Here is a 24,233-nt window from a genome sequence, read left to right on the forward strand (position 1 = left end):
CCAATTTTATTTTAAGTATGTTAGAAAAGATATCAAAAATTCCCCTCCAGAAGTTTTGTAATTTTGCACAGGAAGCAAAAGAATGGGTTATGAGTTGCTTCTTGGAGGAAACATTTATCACAAATAGGAGAGACATTTGGGAAGATCTTATTCAATTTAGACTTTGAGTAATAAAGTCTATGCAGTATTTTAAATTGTATTAGCGAGGGCCTAACTTTAAGAGAACAGTAGTGTATATATAGAAGGCTTTCCTCCCAACTAGCCTTTGAAGATGTTAGATCCAGTTCGTCGGCACAAACGATGTCGGAAAGAAGGGGATGAATATTCTGCAGCGTGACTTTAGAGAGCTCGGAAAAATGTTGAAAAGCAGGACCTCCAGGGTTGTTATCTCCGGTTTGCTTCCAGTTCCCCGTGCTGGCGAGAGCAGGAACAGGGAGATACGGGACCTGAACGTGTGGCTGAGGAACTGGTGCACGGGGCAGGGATTTAGATTCTTAGATCACTGGGATCTGTTTTGGGGTAAGGGGGAACTGTACAAAAGGGACGGATTGCATCTTAACAGGTGTGGGACCAGCATTCTGGCAGGCAGGTTTGCCACTGCTACACGGGTGGCTTTAAACTGAATAAGGGGGGTGGGGTGTTGAATGGGACAGTGGAGGATGGAGTTAAAGGGAAAGGGTTTCTTAAATGTGTGAGCGTAGAGACCGAAGGGTGTAAAATGAGGGTAGAAGAAATAGGTAGCAAGGTGAAAAGTAAAAGTGGCAGGCAGACAAAACCAGGGCAAAAATCAAAAAGGGCCACTTTTCAACATAATTGTGTAAGGGGTAAGAGTGTTGTAAAAACAAGCCTGAAGGCTTTGTGTCTCAATGCAAGGAGCATTCGTAATAAGGTGGATGAGTTGAATGTGCAGATAGCTATTAATGACTATGATATAGTTGGGATCACGGAGACATGGCTCCAGGGTGACCAAGGCTGGGAGCTGAACATCCAGGGATATTCAATATTCAGGAGGGATAGACAGAAAGGAAAAGGAGGTGGGGTAGTGTTACTGATTAGAGAGGGGATTAATACAATGGAAAGGAAGGACATTAGTTTGGAGGATGTGGAATCGGTATGGGTAGAGCTGCAAAACACTAAGGGGCAGAAAACGCTGGTGGGTGTTGTGTACAGGCCACCTAACAGTAGTAGTGAAGTTGGAGATGGTATCAAACAGGAAATTAGAAATGCGTGCGACAAAGGCAAAACGGTTATAATGGGTGACTTCAATCTACATATAGATTGGGTGAATCAAATTGGCAGGGGTGCTGAGGAAGAGGATTTCTTGGAATGTATGCGGGATAGTTATCTAAATCAACATGTAGAGGAACCAACGAGAGAGCAGGCTATTTTAGACTGGGTATTGAGTAATGAGGAAGGGTTAGTTAGCAATCTTGTTGTACGTGCCCCCTTGGGCAAGAGTGACCATAATATGGTTGAGTTCTTCATTAGGATGGAGAGTGACATTGTTAATTCAGAAACAATTGTTCTGAACTTAAAGAAAGGTAACTTTGAGGGTATGAGACGTGAATTGGCCAAGATTGACTGGCAATTAATTCTAAAAGGGTTGACGGTGGATATGCAATGGAAGACATTTAAAGACTGCATGGATGAACTACAAAAATTGTTCATCCCAGTTTGGCAAAAGAATAAATCAGGGAAGGTAGTACATCCATGGATAACAAGGGAAATCAGGGATAGTATCAAAGCGAAGGATGATGCGTACAAATTAGCCAGAAAAAGCAGCATACCGGAGGACTGGGAGAAATTCAAAGACCAGCAGAGGAGGACAAAGGGCTTAATTAGGAAAGGAAAAATAGAATATGAAAGAAAACTGGCAGGGAACATAAAAACTGACTGCAAAAGTTTTTATAGATATGTGAAAAGAAAGAGATTAGTTAAAACAAATGTAGGTCCCTTGCAGTCAGAAACAGGGGAGTTGATCATGGGGAACAAGGATATGGCGGACCAATTGAATAACTACTTTGGTTCCGTCTTCACTAAGGAAGACATAAATAATTTGCCGGAAATAGCAGGGGACCGCGGGTCAAAGGAGTTGGAGGAATTGAGTGAAATCCAGGTTAGCCGGGAAGTGGTGTTGGGTAAATTGAATGGATTAAAGGCCGATAAATCCCCAGGGCCAGATAGGCTGCATCCCAGAGTACTTAAGGAAGTAGCTCCAGAAATAGTGGATGCATTAGTAATAATCTTTCAAAACTCTTTAGATTCTGGAGTAGTTCCTGAAGATTGGCGGGTAGCAAACGTAACCCCACTTTTTAAGAAGGGAGGGAGAGAGAAAATGGGGAATTACAGACCAGTTAGTCTAACATCGGTAGTGGGGAAACTGCTAGAGTCAGTTATTAAAGATGGGATAGCAGCACATTTGGAAAGTGGTGAAATCATTGGACAAAGTCAGCATGGATTTACGAAAGGTAAATCATGTCTGACGAATCTTATAGAATTTTTCGAGGATGTAACTAGTTGCGTGGATAGGGGAGAACCAGTGGATGTGGTGTATCTGGACTTCCAGAAGGCTTTCGACAAGGTCCCACATAAGAAATTAGTATACAAACTTAAAGCACAAGGCATTGGGGGTTCAGTATTGATGTGGATAGAGAACTGGCTGGCAAACAGGAAGCAAAGAGTAGGAGTAAACGGGTCCTTTTCACAATGGCAGGCAGTGACTAGTGGGGTACCCCAAGGCTCAGTACTGGGACCCCAGCTATTTACAATATATATTAATGATCTGGATGAGGGAATTGAAGGCAATATCTCCAAGTTTGCGGATGACACTAAGCTGAGGGGCAGTGTTAGCTGTGAGGAGGATGCTAGGAGACTGCAGGGTGACTTGGATAGGCTGGGTGAGTGGGCAAATGTTTGGCAGATGCAGTATAATGTGGATAAATGTGAGGTTATCCATTTTGGTGGCAAAAATATAGGAAAGCAGACTATTATCTAAATGGTGGCCGATTGGGAAAGGGGGAGATGCAGCGAGACCTGGGTGTCATGGTACACCAGTCATTGAAGGTAGGCATGCAGGTGCAGCAGGCAGTAAAGAAAGCGAATGGTATGTTAGCTTTCATTGCAAAAGGATTTGAGTATAGGAGCAGAGAGGTTTCTACTGCAGTTGTACAGGGTCTTGGTGAGACCACACCTGGAGTATTGCGTACAGTTTTGGTCTCCAAATCTGAGGAAGGACATTATTGCCATAGAGGGAGTGCAGAGACGGTTCACCAGACTGATTCCTGGGATGTCAGGACTGTCTTATGAAGAAAGACTGGATAGACTTGGTTTATACTCTCTAGAATTTAGAAGATTGAGAGGGGATCTTATAGAAACTTACAAAATTCTTAAGGGGTTGGACAGGCTAGATGCAGGAAGATTGTTCCCGATGTTAGGGAAGTCCAGGACAAGGGGTCACAGCTTAAGGATAAAGGGGAAATCCTTTAAAACCGAGATGAGAAGAACTTTTTTCACGCAGAGAGTGGTGAATCTCTGGAACTCTCTGCCACAGAGGGTAGTTGAGGCCAGTTCATTGGCTATATTTAAGAGGGAGTTAGATGTGGCCCTTGTGGCTAAGGGGATCAGGGGGTATGGAGAGAAGGCAGGTACGGGATACTGAGTTGGATGATCAGCCATGATCATATTGAATGGCGGTGCAGGCTCGAAGGGCCGAATGGCCTACTCCTGCACCTAATTTCTATGTTTCTATGTTTGTATGTCTTCCCAAGCTCGCATAATTATTTCCGACAATGGAATATGTAAATTTAAAAGGGTATTATAAAGGTGTGATATTAACTTATTTGAATCCGACTTTCTATTCGTGAATGGCGGAGTAGACTTGACGGGCCGAATGACCTAATTCTTCTATCACGTGAATTTATTCAGTCCTTTGAACCTGCTCCACCATTCCTTCAAGATAGCGGCGGAGGTGTGGATTGGTGCCGCTGGGGTCTCACCTCCCTCCACCTAGGCGGCGCTCTGGGGGTTCAGAGGTCGGTCGTCGGAGACGAGGGGTCGATGTGTGGGTGGAGTGGAGTGGGCAGCTGGAGGCCCCGCAGCAGCCTGGGGCTCAATTAGATCGGGCACCGCTCCTATAGGCCAAGCCCGCTGAGTTACTCCGGCACTCTGCCTTCCGCGCAACCTTCCACTTTCTGCAGTTCCTGTGTCTGCCTCCGTTTCATTTCCTTATATCATTAAAACTCTGCCTTCTCTTTCAGCATGAATTTGCGAGAAGTGCTGAAAAAATATGGGAAAGATGTTGGTCTTCATATAAAGGCGGTGAGATCATACAGTCAGCAGCTGTTCCTTGCTCTGAAGCTGTTGAAGAGATGCAACATCCTCCATGCCGACATCAAACCTGACAATATCCTGGTAAATTTATACCTTCTATCTCAGCAACATCCTGGTAGTATAATTGTGTGCACGAGGTCGAACCTCCCCAAGTGAGAATGTTTTTCACTTGGATCCCCATTAAGTCATGCCAGCTTTTAAAAAGAGCGACTCTTCAGGCATGACATTCTTCCGATTTAAATCAGAATCACGATTTTTTTCCTGATTTTTCTTCTTCTTTTTTTCCCCCTCCTATTTGTCCATTTTTTGTGCCTGATTATTTGGCGGCCAATCAACCGCTGTCTCGAAGGGGGTTGCGCCCAATCACCGACCAGTTTCCCTTAAAATTCCCGTACAATCAACAAATCGGTCTCGTCCCGTCCAGCCAGCCTCTGTCTCCAATGGCGTTGTGTCCAATCACACAGGGCGCCGGTCCCTCGCCGGCCAATCAGACGCAGTCTCTGAGGGGCGTAGCGGCCAATCACCGACCATCTTCCCTTACTGAAGCAGAAGATGGCTACAGCCAAAATCACCTTTTCTGTGTTGTTTGGTCAATTATTTCATGAAATGTTTATCTTTTGGGGGTTATTTTATTGGCTAAGTGTTATGTTCTAATTCTCAGCTTCAGTAATGTAAACTACCAGCAGAAAGCTAGGGAATCACTTTCAATTTATCGAAAATGCAGGAGCCCCCCCGGGGGGGGGGGGGGGGGGGGGGGGGGGGGGGGGGGGGGGGGGGGGGGGGGGGGGGGGGGCTCCTGCATTTTCAATAAATTGGTTGGTGTGGGCAAGTTGGGCCGATGGGCTGTATCACTCAATAACATAAGATCTCCAAAATGGTTTTCTTGAAATGAGCATGACTGGAATCAGCATGTCTGTCCTTGATTAGGTTTGAATCTCTGCTTCTTTTGTTTCGGGCCACACTTTCTGCTACAGTCACATGTGAATTTGCCCCATCTCTCCGCATTGGTCACCGCTTACAAATGTGAACACCAATTACAATTTATTTCTACATTCTAGGTAAACGAATCCAAAACCATCCTAAAGCTTTGTGACTTTGGCTCAGCTTCTCATGTGGCTGATAACGATATAACTCCGTACCTCGTCAGCCGATTCTACCGTGCGCCTGAAATCAGTGAGTTTTAAGTCTTTATTTCGCCGGGTGGGAATTTGCATAACGTGTCGAATAACATTTGTTTCACTGCAATTCCTCCGCTATTGCATCTGTTTGAGTGTCCTGATTACTGATGTTGAGGGTGGCACAGTAACACAGTAGACGTCGCTGCCTCGCAGCGCCAGAGACCCAGGTTCAATCCTGACCAGGGGTCCTGTCTGTACGGAGCTTGTACGTTCTCCCTGTGACTGCGTGTGTTTTCTCCGGGTGCTCCAGATTCTTCTCGCACTCCAAAGACTTGTAGGTTGATTGGTTTCTGTAAATTATCCCCAGGGTATAGAATAGAAATAGTGTACGCTGGGCGGTGCGGACTCGGTGGGCCAAAGGGCCTGTTTCCACGCTGTATCTCTGGGCACAGCTTCTTAGCTTGCCCACTTACTTTAGACTTTAGAGACTCAGCGAGGAAACAGTCCCTTTGGCCCACTATGCCCGCGCCAGCCAGCGGTCCCTGTATACTAGCACTATCCTACACACTATGGACAATTAAAAGCCCTGTCCCACGGAACGAGTTCATTCCAAGAGTTCTCCCGAGTTTGCCCTGATTCGAACTCGGAGATTTACGGTAATGGCCGCTCGTCAGTACTCGGGACTCTCGTGGACATTTTACAACATGTTGAAAAATCTTCACGAGTCTTCCCGTGCTTACCTGCCTTTAGCGGGTCTTCCCGAGTACCTGCCGTTAGCGTTACGAGCTGCTAAGAGACGTCCCCGAGCTCCGACGTACCCGCTACGTTCATTCTAAGTGCTTGCCACGACTTTGATTTTTTTTTTTAAACTCAGGAGAGCTCTTGGAATGAACTCATACAGCGGGACAGGGCTTTTACTATTTTATCCAAAGCCAATTAACCTACAAACCTGAACGTTCGCCGTGACCTGCGTGGGTTTTCTCCGAGTGCTCCGATTTCCTCCCACACTCCAAAGACGTGCATGTTTGCAGGTTAATTTGCTTTGGTAAAAATTGTGAATTGTCCCTAGTGTGTAAGATAGTGCTAGTGTACGGGGATCGTTGGTCGGCGTGAACTCGGCAGGCCAAAGGGCCTGTTTCTGCTCTGTATCTCTAAACTAAACCAGACCAAATGTGCTTGTTGTTTCATACCCCACCTTGATGTAAAGAGGTCATAATCGTTTTAAGAATTCTAGCTCGTATCTACTAGATTACCATCATTGACGGAGTGTCTGATGTGGCGGCACCTGGTGGCAACCCAAGGGCACCGCCACACTGGCTTGAAGTTTCATTTGCTTGCTTTTGAATTGTAGTCTGGTTTATATATATGTAGGAAGGAATGATTCTGTTTTACACCAAAGGCTGGAGTGACTCAGCGGGACAGGCAGCATCTCTGGAGAGAAGGAATAGGAGTCTGAAGAAGGATTGCGACCCGAAACCTCCCATTCCCAACCTCCGGAGATGCTGCCTGTCCCGCTGAGTTACTCCAACGTTTGGTGTCTATCTTCTGGGTTTACTGGTCGAGGATGGGCCAGGTGGGAGCCAGAGGATGCACTGCCGGGAACAAAGGAGGACCCGCCGTGGGGACAAATGAGGACTGCCGTGAGGGGGGGGGGGGGCGGGGGGGGGAAGGTAGGCCTTGTGTGTGATACTTTGTAACTTCGTCGGTGTCATTTATGTGCCGACTCTTTGCACACCTTGGGTATGCAAAACTATGAATCACACTGTGACTCGTCACCTGACAATAAAGTGTTCATTCATAGAGTCATGGAGTGATACAGTGTGGAAACAGGCCCTTCGGCCCAACTCGCCCACACCGGCCAACAATCCCGGCTACACTAGTACCACTTGCCTGCGCTTGGTTCATATCCCTACAAACCTGTCCTATCCATGTACCTGTCCAACTGTTTCTTAAACGATCGGATCGTCCCAGCCTCAACTACCTCCTCCGGCAGCTTGTTCTGAACACCCACCACCCTTTGTGTGAAAAAGTTACCCCTCGGATTCCTATTCTTCTTTTCCCCTTCACCTTGAACCATGGCTGAGACTGACCGTGGCTGACAAGGAACGTCAGGGACAGTATAAAAATAAAAGAGAAGAAATACAATGTAGCAAAGATGGGCGGGAAGCAAAAGGATTGGGTAATGTTTAAAGAGCAACAGAAGAGCAATATGGGAAGAAAAGATGAGGTACAAAGGTAAGCTAGCCAATATAAAGGAGGATAGTAAAAGTTTCTTTAGATATGTGAAGAGGAAAAAATTAGTTAAGACCAAAGTTGGACCCTTGAAGACTGAAAAAGGTGAATTTATTATGGGGAACAAGGAAATGGCAGATGAGTTGAACAGGTACTTTTGGATCCGTCTTCATTAAGGTGGACACAAACAATCTTCCTGATATAGTAGTGGCCAGAGGATCTGGGGTGACAGAGGAACTGAAGGAAATCCACATTAGGCAGGAAATGGTGTTGGGTGGACTGATGGGACTGAAGGCTGATAAATCCCCAAGGCCTGATGGTCTGCATCCCAGGGTACTTAGGGAAGTGGCTCTAGAAATCGTGGATGCATTGGTGATAACTTTCCAATGTTCTATAAACTCAGAATCAGTTCCTGTGGATTGGAGGGTAGCTAATGTTATCCCACTCTTTAAGAAAGGCAGGAGAAAGAAAACAGGGAATTATAAACCAGTTAGCCTGACATCGGTGTTGGGGAAGATGCTGGAGTCAATTATAAAAGATGAAATAGCGGCACATTTGGATAGCAGTATCAGGATTAGTCTGAGTCAGCGTGGATTTACGAAGGGGAAATCATGCTTGACTAATCTTCGAGACTTTTTTGAGGATGATTTGGATGAAATTTGCAGATGACACTAAGCTGGGTGGCAGTGGGAACTGTGAGGAGGATGCTATGAGAATGCAGGGTGACTTGGACAGGTTGGGGGAGTGGGCAGATGCATGGCAGATGAAGCTTAATGTGGATAAATGTGAGGTTACCACTTTGGTAGCAAAAACAGGAAGGCAGATTACTATCTAAATGTTGTCAAGTTGGGAAAATGGGAAGTACAACGGGATCTGGGGATCCTTGTACATCAGTCAATGAAAGTAAGCATGCAGGTACAGCAGGCAGTGAAGAAAGTGAATGGCATGTTGGCCTTTATAACAAGAGGAGTTGAGTATAGGAGCAAAGAGGTCCTTCTGCAGTTGTACAGAGCCCTAGTGAGACCACACCTGGAGTATTATGTGCAGTTTTGGTCCCCTGATTTGAGGCAGGACATTCTTACTATTGAGGGAGGCCAGTTCTCTGGATACTTTCAAGAGAGGGCTAGATAGGGCTCCTAAAGAGAGCAGAGTCAGGGATTATGGGGAGAAGGCAGGAACGGGGTACTGATTGGGGATGATCAGCGTTGATCACATTGAATGGCGGTGCTGGCTCGATGGGCCGAATGGCCTACTCCTGCCCCTATTGCCTATTGTCTGTGTCCTCTGGTCCTCGATTGCCCTACTCTGGGCACGAGATTCTGTGCATCTACCCGATCTATTCCTCTCATGATCTTATACACCTCCATAAGATCACCCCTCATCCTCCTGCGCTCCATGGAGTAGAGTCCCAGCCTGCTCAACCTCCCCCTATTGCTCACACCCTCTAGTCCTGGCAACATCCTCGTAAATCTTTTCTGAACCCTTTCATTCATATATGTGTTCAGTTGAGCAAAGACTTAGAAATATGAGCACTTTCGGTGTTGCAAAAGATAACCATGTTGTCTCTCCCTTCCAGTCATTGGGAAGATTTATGATTATGCCATAGACTTGTGGTCAGTCGGCTGCACCCTTTATGAACTGTACACGGGGAAAATTCTCTTTCCTGGCAAAACCAACAATCACATGCTGAAACTCATGATGGACTTAAAGGGCAAAATGCCAAATAAGGTATGAAAATCATCTTCAAATATTATTTCTACTTGTTGGATAATGGGCAGCTCAGCTTGTAGAAATCATTTGTATTTGCCCACGGTATTATGATGATCATTTCTAATTTGCTATCGTCTCAGATTATAAAATATTAGTAGAAAAAATATGGTTAAAAAAAATCTTTAAAGTTTGTTTCAAAAATTGATGTATTGATGTCTGATTTTTTTCAGAGAATCGTTTAGAAACATAGGGAATAGGTGTAAGAGTAGGCCATTCGGCCCTTCGAGCCAGCACCTCCATTCAATATGATCATGTCCGATCATCCAAAATCAGTACCCCATTCCTGCTTTTTCCCCATATCCCTGGATTCCTTTAGCCCAAAGAGCTAAATCTTGAAAACATACAGTGAATTGGCGTCCACTGCCTTCTGTGGCAGAGAATTCCACAGATTCACGACTTTCTGGGTGAAAATGTTTTTCCTCATCAGCCCTACATGGCCTACCACCTATTCTTAAACTATGTGACCCCTGGTTCTGGACTTCCTCAACATTGGGAACATGTTTCCTGCATCCAGCCTGTCCAATCCCGTAAGAATTTTGTTTCCATACGATATCCTCTCATCCTTCTAAATTCCAGTGAATATAAGCCCAGTCGATCCATTCTTTGCTTGTTATGCCATGCTAAGAGATTTAGTTCACAAACGCTCTCTGTTCTTGTCTAAACCTTATGTGTGTCTACCGGGCAGAGCATTGTGTAGTGGGTAGAGCTCCTGCCTCACGCCGCCAGAGACCCCGGTTCGATCCTGACCTCAGGTGCTGTCTCTGGTTTCCTTCTACATCCCACAAGACGTGTGGGTTTGTAGGATATTTGGCCCTCTGTGAAATTACCCCCTGGTGTGTAGGGAGTGGATGGCAAAGTGGGATAACATGGACGGGTGATGGCCATGATCACAGTGAATGGTGTTGCTGGCTCGAAGGGCCGAATGGCCTACACTTGCACCTGTTGTCTATTGTCTATCGCTGGTCGGCGTGGTCTCGGTGGGCCGATGGATGTTATTTTGGTTTGATCGATTGAAAGACGCAGCGTGGAAATAGGTCATTCAGCCCAACAAGAGCATGCTGACCATCGATCACCCGTTCAAACTAGTTCTCCTTTGCTGTATCTCTCTATTAAATGGGCTTCGGGATGACCTTGTATGAAAAATTGACATGGGCGGCATATTGGCTGAGCGGGTAGAACTGTTGCCTCACAGCACCAGAGACCCTGGTTCGATACTGACCTTGGGTGTTGTCTATGTGGAGTTTGCTCGTTCTCCCTGTTTGCTCCGGGTGCTACAGTCTCCCCCACATCCCATAAGACGTGCGGGGTTGGTAGGTTAGCCTCTTAATATTTCCCCTTGGTCTACCAAAGGCAGTTTGTCGTTGTCTACAACCTCGCTCTGGCAGCTCCTGCGACGGCGCTGGTGCCAAACTGTAACGGCCCGGCTGTTCCTTTGGATCGATCAGCGACGTGGAGAGGGGGGGCGTGCTGCATGGGCAACAGCCTGTCCTCCATATGACATCGCCCAGGCTTGCATCCGACCACACATCACCTGCAAACTATGATGCATCACCCATGGTCATGGGGGCCGAGGGGGGCCTACTACTACTACTACGACTATATCAGTGTAATCCCACTTTCTCATCCACTCCCAACATACCAACTTTCAGGTCATGAGTTAAGGAGTGTATGGAGCGTTTGGCGGCCCTGGGCCTGTACTCGCTGGAGTTTAGAAAGATGAGGGGGGGACCTCATTGAAACTTACCGAATAGTGAAAGGCCCGGATAGAGTGGATGTGGAGAGGATGTTTCCACTAGTGGGAGAGCCTAGGACCAGAGGTCACGTCCTCAGAATTAAAGGACGTTCCTTTAGGAAGGAGGTGAGGAGGAATTTCTTTAGCCAAAGGGTAGTGAATCTGTGGAATTCAGTGACGCAGAAGGCTGTGGAAGCCAAGTCAATGGATAATTTTACGGCAGAGATAGATAGATTTGTGATTAGTGCAGGTGTCAGAGGTTATGGGGAGAAGACGGGAGAATGGGGCTAGGAAGGAGAGATAGATCAGCCATGATTGAATGGCAGAGAGTACTTGGATGGGCCGAATGGTCTAATTCTGCTCCTATCACTTACAACCTTATAACCAATCTACCCATGCTGCCACTTTGAGGGAACTGCGTGCCTGCACTGGTGGATGCCTGCACTCTACAACACTCCCTGGGGCCATGCTGTCCACAGTGAGGGTCTGTGACTTGTGACGGGTCAGTCTGTACCACGTTATAAAACGGCATCTCTTTCCGTCTGCGTTTCTCTAGAGGCGGCTAGAGTTATCCCTCAAGATGTGTGAAATGTGTTTCATTCCTTTCAGATGATCAGAAAAGGGGTCTTCAAGGATCAGCACTTTGATCAGAATCTGAACTTCATGTACATTGAAGTGGATAAAGTGACAGAACGGGTCAGTAGTTCTATCTTTACGCACTCTACGTTAACCATATAACCATATAAGAATTACAGCACGGAAACAGGCCATCTCGGTCCTACAAGTCCGTACCGAACACTTATTCTCCCCTAGTCCCATCTACCTGCACTCAGACCATAACCCTCCATTCCTTTCCCATCCATATACCTATCCAATTTATTTTTAAATGATAAAATCGAACCTGCCTCCACCACTTCCACTGGAAGCGTCCACACAGCTACCACTCTCTGAGTAAAGAAGTTCCCCCTCATGTTACCCCTAAACTTCTGTCCCTTAAGTCATGTCCCCTTGTTTGAATCTTCCCTACTCTCAATGGGAAAAGCTTATCCACGTCAACTATGTCTATCCCTCTCATCATTTTAAAGACCTCTATCAAGTCCCCCCCCCTTAACCTTCTGCGCTCCAAAGAATAAAGACCTAACTTATTCAACCTTTCTCTGTAACTTAGTTGCTGAAACCCAGGCAACATTCTAGTAAATCTCCTCTGTACTCTCTCTATTTTGTTGACATCCTTCCTATAATTGGGCGACCAAAATTGTACACCGTACTTCAGAATTGGTCTCACCAATGCCCTGTACAATTTTAACATTACATCCCAACTTCTATACTCAATGCTCTGATTTATAAAGGCTAGCATACCAAAAGCTTTCTTTACCACTCTATCTACACGAGATTCCACCTTCAGGGAACTATGCACAGTTATTCCTAGATCCCTCTGTTCAACTGCATTCCTTAATTCCCTACCATTTACCATGTACGTCCTATTTTGATTTGTCCTGCCAAGATGTTGCACCTCACACTTATCAGCATAAACTCCATCTGCCATCTTTCAGCCGATTCTTCCAAATAGCCTAAATCTCTCTGTAGACTTTGGAAATCTACTTCATCCACAACACCACCTATCTTAGTATCATCTGCACACTTAGTAATCCAATTTACCACACCTTCATCCAGATCATTGATTTACATGACAAACAACAGTGGACCCAACACAGATCCCTGAGGCACCTCACTAGTCACTGGCCTCCAACCCGATAAACAGCCATCCACCATTACTCTCTGGCATCTCCCATTCAGCCACTGTTGAATCCATCTTGCTACTCCACCATTAATACCCAACAATTGAACCTTCTTAACCAACCTTCCATGAGGAACCTTGTCAAAGGCCTTCCTAAAGTCCATATAGACAACATCCATTGCTTTACCCTCATCAATTTCCCTAGTAACCTCTTCAAAAAAATTCAAGATTAGTCAAACATGACCTTCCAGGCACAAATCCATGTTGACTGTTCCTAATCAGACCCTGTTTATCCAGATGCTTATATATATTATCTCTAAGTATCTTTTCCATTAATTTGCCCACCACTGAAGTCAAACTAACAGGTCTATAATTGCTAGGTTTACTCTTAGAACCCTTTTTAAACAATGGAACAACATGCGCAGGACGGCAATCCTCTGGCACTATTCCCGTTTCTAATGACATTTGTAATATTTCTGTCATAGCCCCTGCTATTTCCACATTAACTTCCCTCATTGTCCTAGGGAATATCCTGTCGGGACCTGGAGACTTATCCACTTTTATATTTTTCAAAAGTGTCAGTACTTCTTTTTCTTTGAATCTCATAATATCCATAGCTACTCTACTTGTTTCCCTTACCCCACATAATTCAATATCCTTCTCCTTGGTGAATACCGAAGAAAAGAAATTGTTCAATATCTCCCCCATCTCTTTTGGCTCTGCAGCTAGCTGTCCACTCTGTCTCTCTTATTGGCCCAATTTTATCCCTCGTTAACCTTTTGCTATTAATATAGCTGTAGAAACCCTTTGGATTTACTTTCACCTTACTTGCCAAAGCAAACTCGTATCTTCTTTTAGCTTTTCTAATTTCTTTCTTAAGATTCTTTTTACATTCTTTATACTCCTCAAGCACCTCATTCACTCCATGCTGCCTATAATTATTGTAGATCTTTCTCTTTTTCCGAACCGTGTCCAATTTCCCTTGAAAACCATGGCTCTTTCCAATTTTTACTATTTCCTTTCAACCGAACAGGGACATAAAGATTCCGTACTCTTAAAATTTCCCCTTTAAATGTCCTCCATTTCTCTTCTACATCCTTCCCATAAAACAAAATGTCCCAATTCACTCCTTTTAAATCCTTTGCATCTCATCAAAGTTAGCCTTTCTCCAATCAAAAATCTCAACCCTTGGTCCAGTTCTGACCCTCTCCATAAATTATATTGAAACTAATGGTATTGTGATAACATTCCACAGGGCGGCACGGTGGCGCAGCGGTAGAGTTGCAAACTCACAGCGCCAGACACCCGGGTTTCATCCTGACTACGGGTGCTGTCTGTACCGAGTTTGTACGTTCTCTCCGTGACCTGCGTGGGCTTTCTCTGGGTGCTCTGGTTTCCTCCCACACTGCAAAGACGTACAGACAATAGACAATAGGTGCAGGAGTAGGCCATTTGGCCCTTCGAGCCAGCATCGCCATTCAATGTGATCATGGCTGAACATCCCCAATCAGTGCCCCGCTCCTGCCTTCTCCCCATATCCCCTGACTGCTATCTTTAAGAGCCCTCTTGAAAGCATCCAGAGAACCTGCCTCCACCGCCCTCTGAGGCAGAGAATTTCACAGACTCACCACTCTCTGTGAGAAAAGTACAGGTTTGAAGGCTGATTGGCTTTGGTATAATTGTAAAATTGTCCCCAGTGTGTGTGTGTGGGGTAGTGTAAGTATTCGGGGATCACTCGTTAGCGCAGACTCGATGTGCCGAGGAGCCTGTTTCCGTGCTGTATCTCTAAACTAATCTAAACATTATTCCCTTGATCACGTATCTACGCTGTGAACGGCTTGTTTGTAATCACGCATAGGCTTTCCACTGACTGTATAGCACTCAACAAAAAGCTTTTCAGCATACCTTAGTTCCAGTGACAATCACAATACACTAAATTAATACTGGACATTTGGCAAACAGATTTGAGAAACCGCAGAATAAAAGGACATACCTTTCGAAAGGAAGTGAGGAGGAATTTCTTTAGTCATGGTGTGGTAAATCTGGAATTCATTGCCACAGTCATTTGGAGATTCGTGATTAGTAAAGGTATCAATGCTTACAGGGAGAAGGGAGGCGAAGGAGAGAAAGGTGTAGGTGACGTTTCGGGTTGAAACCCTTCTTCAGACCCAGGTCTGAAAAAGGGTTCCACCCGAAACGTCACCTATCCATGTTCTCCAGAGTTGCTGCCTGACCCGCTGAGTTACTCCAGCACTCTGTGAAACGTCACCTATCCATGTTCTCCAGAGTTGCTGCCTGACCCGCTGAGTTACTCCAGCACTCTGTGAAACGTCACCTATCCATGTTCTCCAGAGTTGCTGCCTGACCCGCTGAGTTACTCCAGCACTCTGTCTACTCTTGATTCTACTGCCTGAGCGGAAGTTGACTTCTTTCTTTGCTGTTTCTGTCTGTTTTTGTTTCCTTCAGGAGAAAGTGACTGTCATGAGCACTATTAACTCCACGAAGGACCTACTGGCGGACATGATCGGCTGCCAGCGCTTGCCGGAAGATCAGCGCAAAAAGGTTCACCAGCTGAAGGACTTGCTCGAGCAGATTCTCATGCTCGACCCTGCCAAACGTGTCAGCATCAACCAGGCCCTGCAGCACCCCTTCATTCAGGAGAAGATTTAATCGCCGCATTTAACGGGTTTGAGCAATTAAACAAAAAAAAAAGACTGGGAAAGTCAGAGAAAAAAAGTATTTTATTATGTGTGAACCACAATGTTTACCCTGAAATATGCATGAAGTTAAATTAAAAAGAAAAGATGTTACTTCTCACAGGAATATGAGTCACTGTAAATATATTGATTTGTTTTTTTCCAGAATGTTTTCTTCATTCTTTCACTGTAGTTTAACTGCTAAGGCTGCACAAAAACTGTTCATTGAAGTTATTTTAAAAATCTTGTAAGCAGGCGACTGATATTTTGAGGGAGGGCGACTATTGGCTCTCTAGGCTGGCGAGACCCACCTTTGTTTGTGTTTTTGTGCAGGCTTAGCCCAATCCTTGTCTCTCTGTGACAGCGGCTGAGGTAAAAATGATGTTTATATTCACATTTTCCTAGGTGTGTACGCAGGCCAGCATTCCCTTGGTGTACTCAGTGCCGAAGGGGTGTGTGACCCTACCTGTGCCTGCTCGAGAGGTGGTCACATCATCTAAAGCAGGTTGTGTACCACTTTCAGTACACTGAAGGTAAGCTAAACCATCAACATTACCGCTAGCCACGAAGGGGGCAGCCGATAACACACGCAGAGCAGAGAGGAGGGTGCTGGAGGAACTAAGGCAGCGTCCGTGTAGGGAATGGATAGGCTGGGACCCTTCTTAGGACCGATTGTACGAGGGTGGGGGGACCTGGATGATGGGTGGAGGGAGAAACAGCCTGATGAGTGATAGGTGGGTACAGCTATTGGGGGGGGGGGGGGAAAACAACCTGCTGAGTGATAGGTGGGTACAGCTATTGGGGGGGGGGGGGGGGGGGAAACAACCTGCTGAGTGATAGGTGGGTACAGCTATTGGTATGGGGGGGGGGGGGGGGGGGGGGGGGGGGGTGGGTGTGGAGTTGATAGTTAGACTACGGGCCAGAGATGAAAAGACACAAGGATGTGAGATGAGGGCTGTGATAACATGTGGAGTCAGAGGAAGGGGGAAAGGAGTGGAAGGAGGAATAGGTAGCCATCCAGGTTGGGGCATAGGGAAGAGATTGGGTGAAGAGAGGAAGGGGGCAAGATCGTGGGAGAAATGAATGCACATCCAGATAGAGGCATTGGAGATAGAGGGAAGGAAAAGTAGGGGGATGGGGAGTATTCCTTATGGGTCAGTTGCCTAATACAGTCCCGGTAGATTAGCATTCACTGTCACAGGTCGTGAACAAGAGGCGTCAGAGTCCCCACAGACGTCCCTTGCTACCTGACCACTGTGTTATGATATAAAATAGCTTGTGAATTTGCGAACGTGCTGTGGAAACGATGCCAATATCTAGAGCTCTGCGCTGGGCCACTCGATGAGTCTAGCACCTTCAGTGTACTGTTTATAACCATTTGAAGTTGTTATAGAATTGTGGTAGAAATTTGTCAATGCCATAACATTCTGTTTCTTAGTAAACCTGTACCTATAGTCCATGAATAAAACAGAAGCAGTTTCATTTAGTCATTCAAATGGAAACAAAGATTGGGGTTTTATATTTCTTTGTAGATGTCTAAGTATGACACTTTTTTGAAAAAAAAATTAAAATTAAGAAATTGTTTTACAGTAAGATTATCCTTTGCTGCATTATGTCCATTTGGTTTTCAATATTTGTGATCATGTTGTGTCTCAATACAGGCAAATGTTACCTTCCACACTTGAGCAAAGCAGCTGCTTTTTAAAGCGGTAATTGCTTCTTTAACTTTCTTTTGTACATTTGATTTATTTTTCGTTTTTACGTTTTCTCTTATTTACGATGAGTTCCGGTGATTTTGAGTCGTGGTTCTGTCCCCAAAAAAAAACCTTTCGTCTGTGTGCGTCACCATTTTGGTTTCACAAATGCTTGTCCCCTTTCCTTACCGTCTCCCATCCCGTCACCTCCCAATCCCACCACCCCCATCTCCAGATGTGTGTAAAGGTGCCCCTTGGTTCACTAAACCCTTGCACCAATTTTGCAAATCTCGTCACATTAAAAGCACCTATTATTTTTTTAAATATACACAACCTCTTGTTGAAATGATCAACATTAAAACCAAAACCATCCAAAGACCAGCCGGTCAGAAGTTAGCGTTTAATTATGCCCTGCAGATTGACAACATTGACGGGAGAAGGAATTAAATTATATTGCACAATGCCTGTATTGCATTTGAAGGTAAGTTGGGGCCTATGGTCAGGCCACCACACGATCTACCTCCACGTAAAGTCACATGCAGAACGCCGGAGGTTTGTGGTAAATGTTCCACTTATATCCACATGTTCCACTTATTACGAAACATTTGGACAGGTACATGGCGGGGACAGGTTTAGAGGGATATGGGCCAAACCCAGGCAGGTGAGACTAATGTAGATGTTGGTTGGTGTGAGCAAGTTGGGCCGAAGAGCCTGTTTCCACGCTATATGACTCTATGACTATATCGGTGAATAAAGTATTAATTGGAGAAGAATATCTACTTCCCAAATACCCAATGTGCGGTTAATCCTCGAAACAACCAGTAAACGACAGTGGTGACTACAGGCGCGGCATGATGGCGCAGCGGTAGAGTTGCTGCCTCACAACGCCAGAGACCCGGGTTCCATCCTGACTACGGGTGCCGTCGGGACGCACATTGTATGTTCTCCCCGTGACCTGCGTGGGTTTTCTCCGGGAGCTCCAGGTTTCCTCCCACAATGCAAACACAACACAGGTTTGTAGGTTAATTAGCTTTGGGTAATTCTAAATTGTCCCTAGCGTGTGTAGGATACTGTAAGTGTGCGGGGATCGCTGGTGGGTGCGGGCTCGGTGGGTCGAAGGGCCTGTTTCTCTAAACAAAACAAAAAAACACATGCTTTTTTCCCTTTAAACGTTTAATGTCGTTTTCTACGTAAAAGTGGCATTTTTAATCCAACAACTTTCCGTACACATTAAATCATAAAGTAAGATTAACGGCACAAATCAGTGAACTCAACACATTTTTGTCTTGAGACCGTAAGCCGTTCATTTGCAATGTCAAGGTAATAAAAACAAGCAGTTGATCAGGTTTCAGATGTCTCTCCTCCATATCAGTAGAGTTAATGACTAGGCTAACTGCACAAATATATATTTTTCTTTAAATAAAATTGTTATACTCATTTTTAAAAAAGTCTCGATTTCAGGGTAAGGTCAGCACAATTTAGAATATTTGCCACCTGGACGAGTAGGTGTTAGTTATAAAGAGAGACAACTCGGTGGGCCAGACAGCAGCATCTCTGGAGAAAAGGAATAGGTGACGTTTCGGGTGGAGACCTTTCTTCAGACAGAGTCGGGGGAGAGGGAAAGGGGTTTGGACAGACTTCGATTTTTTTTCCTTCTCTCCAGAACCTCGGAGGTTGAGGGGAGGAGACCTGATAGAAGGGCGTAAAATCATGAGGCATCAATTGGGTGGACAGTCAGAACCTTTATCTCCAGGGTGGATATATCACCAAGACTAGAGGGCATAACTTTTATGGTGTTGAGGGCAAGATTTAAAGGAGATGTGTGGGACGTTGGGTGTTTGGAACATACTGCCTGGGGTGGTGGTGGAGGCAGAGGCAGATACAATCGCGGCATTGGAAAGACGTTTAGATAGGATTACATGCAGGCTGACTGTTGGTTAAACTTGGCGTCATGTTGGGCACGGACATTATATGGGCCACTGGGCCCCTTCCTGTGCGCTACCGTTCTGTTCCGTGTTCTATGTGCTATTTTGGAAGTCTGATCCAGTTCGTCTGTTCCTGCAAAATAACTAATGATTTGTACTGTTTTCTTACTTCCTCCGATGGCGCTGAGAAAGAAAGAGAGAGAGAGAAAGAAAGAGAGAGAGAGAGGGGAGCACGTTACTGCTCTGGAGGGCAGCAGGTCACGTCACCTGGTCCGTGGGTTCTGCCTCTGCATGAGATGCCTCCTTCATCTCTCCACAAGGTCATTGCTGACAGCATGCCTAGATAAGCATATCAAACCAGGATGAAACTTGCCGTTTCTTTGCCACTGTTACCTATGTTTAAAAAAAAAGAAAATTGAAACGCTGCGAATAGTCGACACTTTAGCATTCTCTGCTTGGCTCTGTTTTGTGATGTATGTATGTAAAGATTTTTAAACTTTGAAGCTTGAGGCATTTACTCGAGAAAATTATTTGTAGAGTTCTTTGTTACGGCAAATTCTTTCACAGGCTTTTTTATTTTTTTATTTTTTTTAAAAGAACAAAAACAAGCATAAACCTAAGGGATCAAGGTGTTTCTTTACTTGTTCTCTGTCTCGTAGGTGGAACCTGAAGGGAGGAGATGCATATTGCAAGAACGTGAAGACTGAATTAAGGTTTCTGTCAAATAAAGACCTCATTTAAGTACCGAGAATACCATGTTGGCCTGGGGTCTTTTCAATGAAACGGTGTCTTTAAGACCACGATCTCATGTGGCAGGGAGCCAAGTGTATCTCTTTGATTTGTTTTTCACCCAAAGGGTGGCGGGTATGTGGAACGAGCTGCCGAAGGAGGTAGTTGAGGCAGGTACTGTAAACGACATTTGGACAGGTATGTGAATGGGACAGGTTTTAGAGGGATATCTGCGGGTAGGTGGGACTAGCATAGATGGGGCATCTTGGTCAGCGTTGGGCCGAAGGGCCTGTTTCTCTGTTGTATGGCTCTGTGACTTTCAAGTGAAAGGTTGCTAGATTAATTGCAGTTTCAAATTAACTATCAAATGTTTTGGTGGGTTTTTTAATTTAAAATAAAGCTATTTATTCCCTCTTAGTTGGTGGCCTTGTAAGATTGACCCAACATTCAAGTCGTCGAATGTCCAAGATCCGAAATTTAAAAAAAATAATCCCCTAATGTAGGGCAGTCACAGTGGTGCAGCGGCAGAGTTGCTGCTTTACAGCGAATGCAGCGCTGGAGACTCTGGTTCCAACCCGACTATCTGGGTTATTGTGGGTTATTACTGTGCTGGGTTATTGATAGGGGACGATCAGCCATGATCACAATGAATGGCGGTGCTGGCTCGAAGGGCCGAACGGCCTCCTCCTACACCTAATTTCTATGTACGGAGTTTGTACATTCTCCCCATGACCTGCGTGGGTTTCTCCGAGATCTTTGGTTTCCTCCCACACTCCAAAGACGTACAGGTTTGTAGGTTAATTGGCTTGGTAAATAAAAATTGTCCCTAGTGGGTGTAGGATAGTGTTAATATGCGGGGATCGCTGGTCGGCACGGACCCGGTGGGCCGAAGGGCCTGTTTCTGTGCTGTATCTCTAAACTAAACTTTAAAAAAAAAAAGGAACTGCAGATGCTGCTTTACCAAGGAAAGACACAAAATGCTGGACAACTTAGTGGGCCAGGCAGCATCTGTGGAATACATGGATAGGTGACGTTTCAAAGAGTGCTGGAGCAACTCAGCGGATTTGAATAAAGATCAGTGGGCTGGAAAGCAAAGGGCAGCATGGTGGCACAGCGGTAGAGTTGCTGCCTCACAGCGCCAGAGACCTGTGTTCGATCCTGACGGCAGGCGCTGTCTTTACGGAGTTTGTACGTTCTCCCCGTGGGTTTTCTCCGAGTGCTCCTTTTTCCTCCCACACTCCAAAGACGTACAGGTTTGTAGGCTTAATTGGCTTTGGTTAAAAAATAATAATAAGTTGTCCACAGTGTGTGATCGCTGGTCGGTGTGAACTCGATGGGCCAAAGGGCCTGTTCCCGCACAGTATCTCTAAAGACCAAAGTGGAAAGGTTTTTAAAATCTGTAATTATGCAAACCTCGTGTGGATTTACCTTTGATAAATTTTGCTTAACTTTACACTAGTTGCATTCTTTCAGATGAGTAGATTAAGATTAAATGTGAAAGCTTTAATATACAGAGAAAAAAAAAAATAGCTGATATAACTAGCGATCTCAATTATTCTGCAAGCGGGATTCATAACAATGTCCAAATCTGACTCCCATTTCCCTGCTGAAATATTGTATTAGACGATGGTTTTATCGGAGGAAGTCTAGGTAGACAATCCGTAAAAGTTGTAAATTGAGTGAGAAGTGGTTCATAAATTAGAACTTGGTTTGTTTTCCCTGGAGTGTTGGTGACTATGGGGAGATTTGGTGGAAGTATCTAAAGTGATGAGAGAGTCGTGGGTAAGGTAGACAGAATCATTTTGCCAGCACGGAAATGTCAAAGACAAGAGGGCAGAGCTTTGAGGGAAAGTTTAAAGGACATGTTCGGGGCCAGTTTTATTTTTAAATATACACAGAGGGTGGTGAGTGCCTGGAACGCAAAAGAGTATTTGTTCAAGAAGGAACTGCAGATGCTGGAAAATCAAAGGTAGACAAGGTTGCTGGAGAAACTCAGCGGGTGCAGCAGCATCTATGGAGAGAAGGAAATAGGCAACGTTTCGGGCCGAAACGTTGCCTATTTCCTTTGCTCCATAGATGCTGCCGCACCCACTGAGTTTCTCCAGCAATCTTGCCTAGTCAAGAGTATTTTACTGTCATGTGTCCCAGATAGAACAATGAAATTCTTACTTGCAGCAGCACAACAGAATACGTAAACATAGCAGGCTGTAAACAATATAATATACAAGAGAGAGAGAGAGAAAAAGTTCAGTGTGTGTATGTTGCCGGGAGAGGTGGTGGAGGCGGATACGATAATGGCGATGAAGCGGCTTTTAAACATAGAGGGCTGTGGATCACGTGCCGGCAGAGAAGATTAGATTAGCTTGGCGCCGTGTTCAGCACTGACATTGAGGGCTGAAGGGCCTGTTCCTGTGCTCTACTGTTCTGTGTTATAAGATTGTTTTTGCATGTTTGAATCGAGTTAAACTGCTCTTATCCTGTGTTTTGTTTCTCAGGTGGGGACGATTGTAAATGTGCTCCTCCCACGATGCATCATTATCTTAGCCCCGTCACAACTTACCGCCTTCAGAGTTCTTCAGTGTTCAATGAAAGTGAAGATGGTGGTTTTTACACTAATGTTTGTCAATGCCTTTATACCCCAGTAGATTTGAATTGTTTGTTTGTTTGAAATATTTCCAGATTGTAAATGTGTTAGATTTGAACCTGGGTAGTAATCATTCTTTAAACACTGTGAGAAAGTTATAATTGCAAAGCAATAGACTATAATACTCTTGGCAGGTATTGAATACACGACAAATGAGTGCATTTTGTCAAGTTGTAACATGTAAAAATACTGCGCTGTGACATTTCAAATGTTTTCATTAAATTGCTTCTGTTAAATTAATTTGGCTTTGATTGTTTCCTGTGAGGATTCAAACAACAGTGAACGAAAGTCAAATTAAAATTTTAGGTTAGTTTGGAGATACAGCGCAGAAACAGGCCCTTCGGTGCCGACCAGCGATCCCCATCCAAGCAGCACTATCCTTCACACACACACACGCACACGTACACACACACACAATTTTTTTTTTTTTACTAAAGCCAATTCATCTACACACCTGTGCGTCTTTGGAGTGTGGGAGAAAGGTCGCTGACTTAAAAAAAAATTCCTTCAGTCCATATGAATGGACAATCTCATTGCTCACACCTTTCCCCTCGAGTAGAGAATTCTACTAGAGGGCATAGGCTTGAAGTGAGATGGCAGCCATTGAACAGGAGTTTGCAAACTACAAGACATGATTAAGGTGAAATGGAAGAGATTTAAGAGGGATTCTAAAACAAGTGCATAGGCTTAAGGTGACATTGGAGAAATTGTTTAAAAGGGTTTTGCAAATGAGTGCATAAGATTGAGGTGAGATGGGAGAGATTTAAGAGGGATTTGTCTGTGTATCGCCCTTATTCCTCTAAACGTTTCCTATCATTGTACCCGTACCTTTTTTAATGTTGTGACAGTACCTGCCTCATCTACCTCTTGGCAGCTCGTTCCATGCACCCACCACCCTCTCTCTGAGTGTCGGGCTATGGGCAGGAGAATGGGGTTGGGAATGGGAAAAGTAGATTAGCCATGATTGAATGGTGAAGTAGACAATGTGCTGAATGGCCTAATTCTGCTCCTATCACTTATGAACTTATAACCACTGACACCTGTACTAATCAAGAATCTATCCATCTCTGCCTTAAAAATATTCACTGATTTAGCCTCCACAGCCTTCTATGGCAATGAATTCCACGGATACATCACTTATTATGACTAACAAAATTCTTCCTCATTTCCTTTCTAAAGGTATGCCCTTTTATTCTGAGGCTGTGCCCTCTGGTCCTAGACTCTCCCACCAGTGGAAACATCCTCTCCACGTCCACTTTATCCAGGCCTTTCACTATTCAGTAAGTTTAAATGAGGTGTTCCTTCATCCTTGTTCACAGGGTTAACTATTGAGTTCCAGCATTCAATAACTTTCCACTGAGAAGCAGGCTTCCTCATCTATGTGGGATGGCACGGGTGTCCAGTTGTAGCCTTGAGTTCACAAACACATATTTTGTGTTCAGCAGTCTTGTTTATTGACTCCATGGACCATGTGCATCAGGCATGTCAGCATTTTATTGGGATGCATCACAGCTCGGTTTGGGAACAGCTCCATCCAAGACCGCAAGAAATTGCAGCGAATTGTGGACGCAGCCCAGACCATCGCACAAAGCAACCTCCCTCTACACCTCACTCTGCCTCGGCAAG

At 45.0% G+C, this 24,233-nt stretch overlaps 1 protein-coding gene across 4 annotated transcripts in view; it reads left to right on the top strand.

Moving 5' to 3' along the window:
• prpf4bb (pre-mRNA processing factor 4Bb) overlaps positions 1-22,847 on the top strand; it is a 71,666-nt gene extending 48,819 nt beyond the window's left edge. Inside the window, exons 11-20 of one of the 4 annotated variants that reach the window (XM_055653706.1) lie at positions 4,257-4,410; positions 5,388-5,502; positions 9,256-9,407; positions 11,791-11,877; positions 15,386-15,605; positions 16,021-16,148; positions 17,277-17,324; positions 19,427-19,554; positions 19,894-19,947; positions 22,459-22,847. In XM_055653706.1, the coding sequence (XP_055509681.1) occupies positions 4,257-4,410; positions 5,388-5,502; positions 9,256-9,407; positions 11,791-11,877; positions 15,386-15,589 (712 nt within the window). In that variant the 3' untranslated portion in view covers positions 15,590-15,605; positions 16,021-16,148; positions 17,277-17,324; ... (1 more) ...; positions 19,894-19,947; positions 22,459-22,847. Of the gene's footprint in view, positions 1-4,256; positions 4,411-5,387; positions 5,503-9,255; positions 9,408-11,790; positions 11,878-15,385; positions 16,149-17,276; positions 17,325-19,426; positions 19,555-19,893; positions 19,948-22,458 lie in introns of all 4 variants that reach the window. The other 3 variants (XM_055653688.1, XM_055653698.1, XM_055653712.1) reach the window with 3 other exon arrangements.
• Positions 22,848-24,233: the final 1,386 nt, after the last annotated feature.

Source organism: Leucoraja erinacea, chromosome 2 (genome assembly GCF_028641065.1).
Source record: "Leucoraja erinacea ecotype New England chromosome 2, Leri_hhj_1, whole genome shotgun sequence".
Taxonomy (NCBI): Eukaryota; Metazoa; Chordata; class Chondrichthyes; order Rajiformes; family Rajidae; genus Leucoraja; species Leucoraja erinaceus.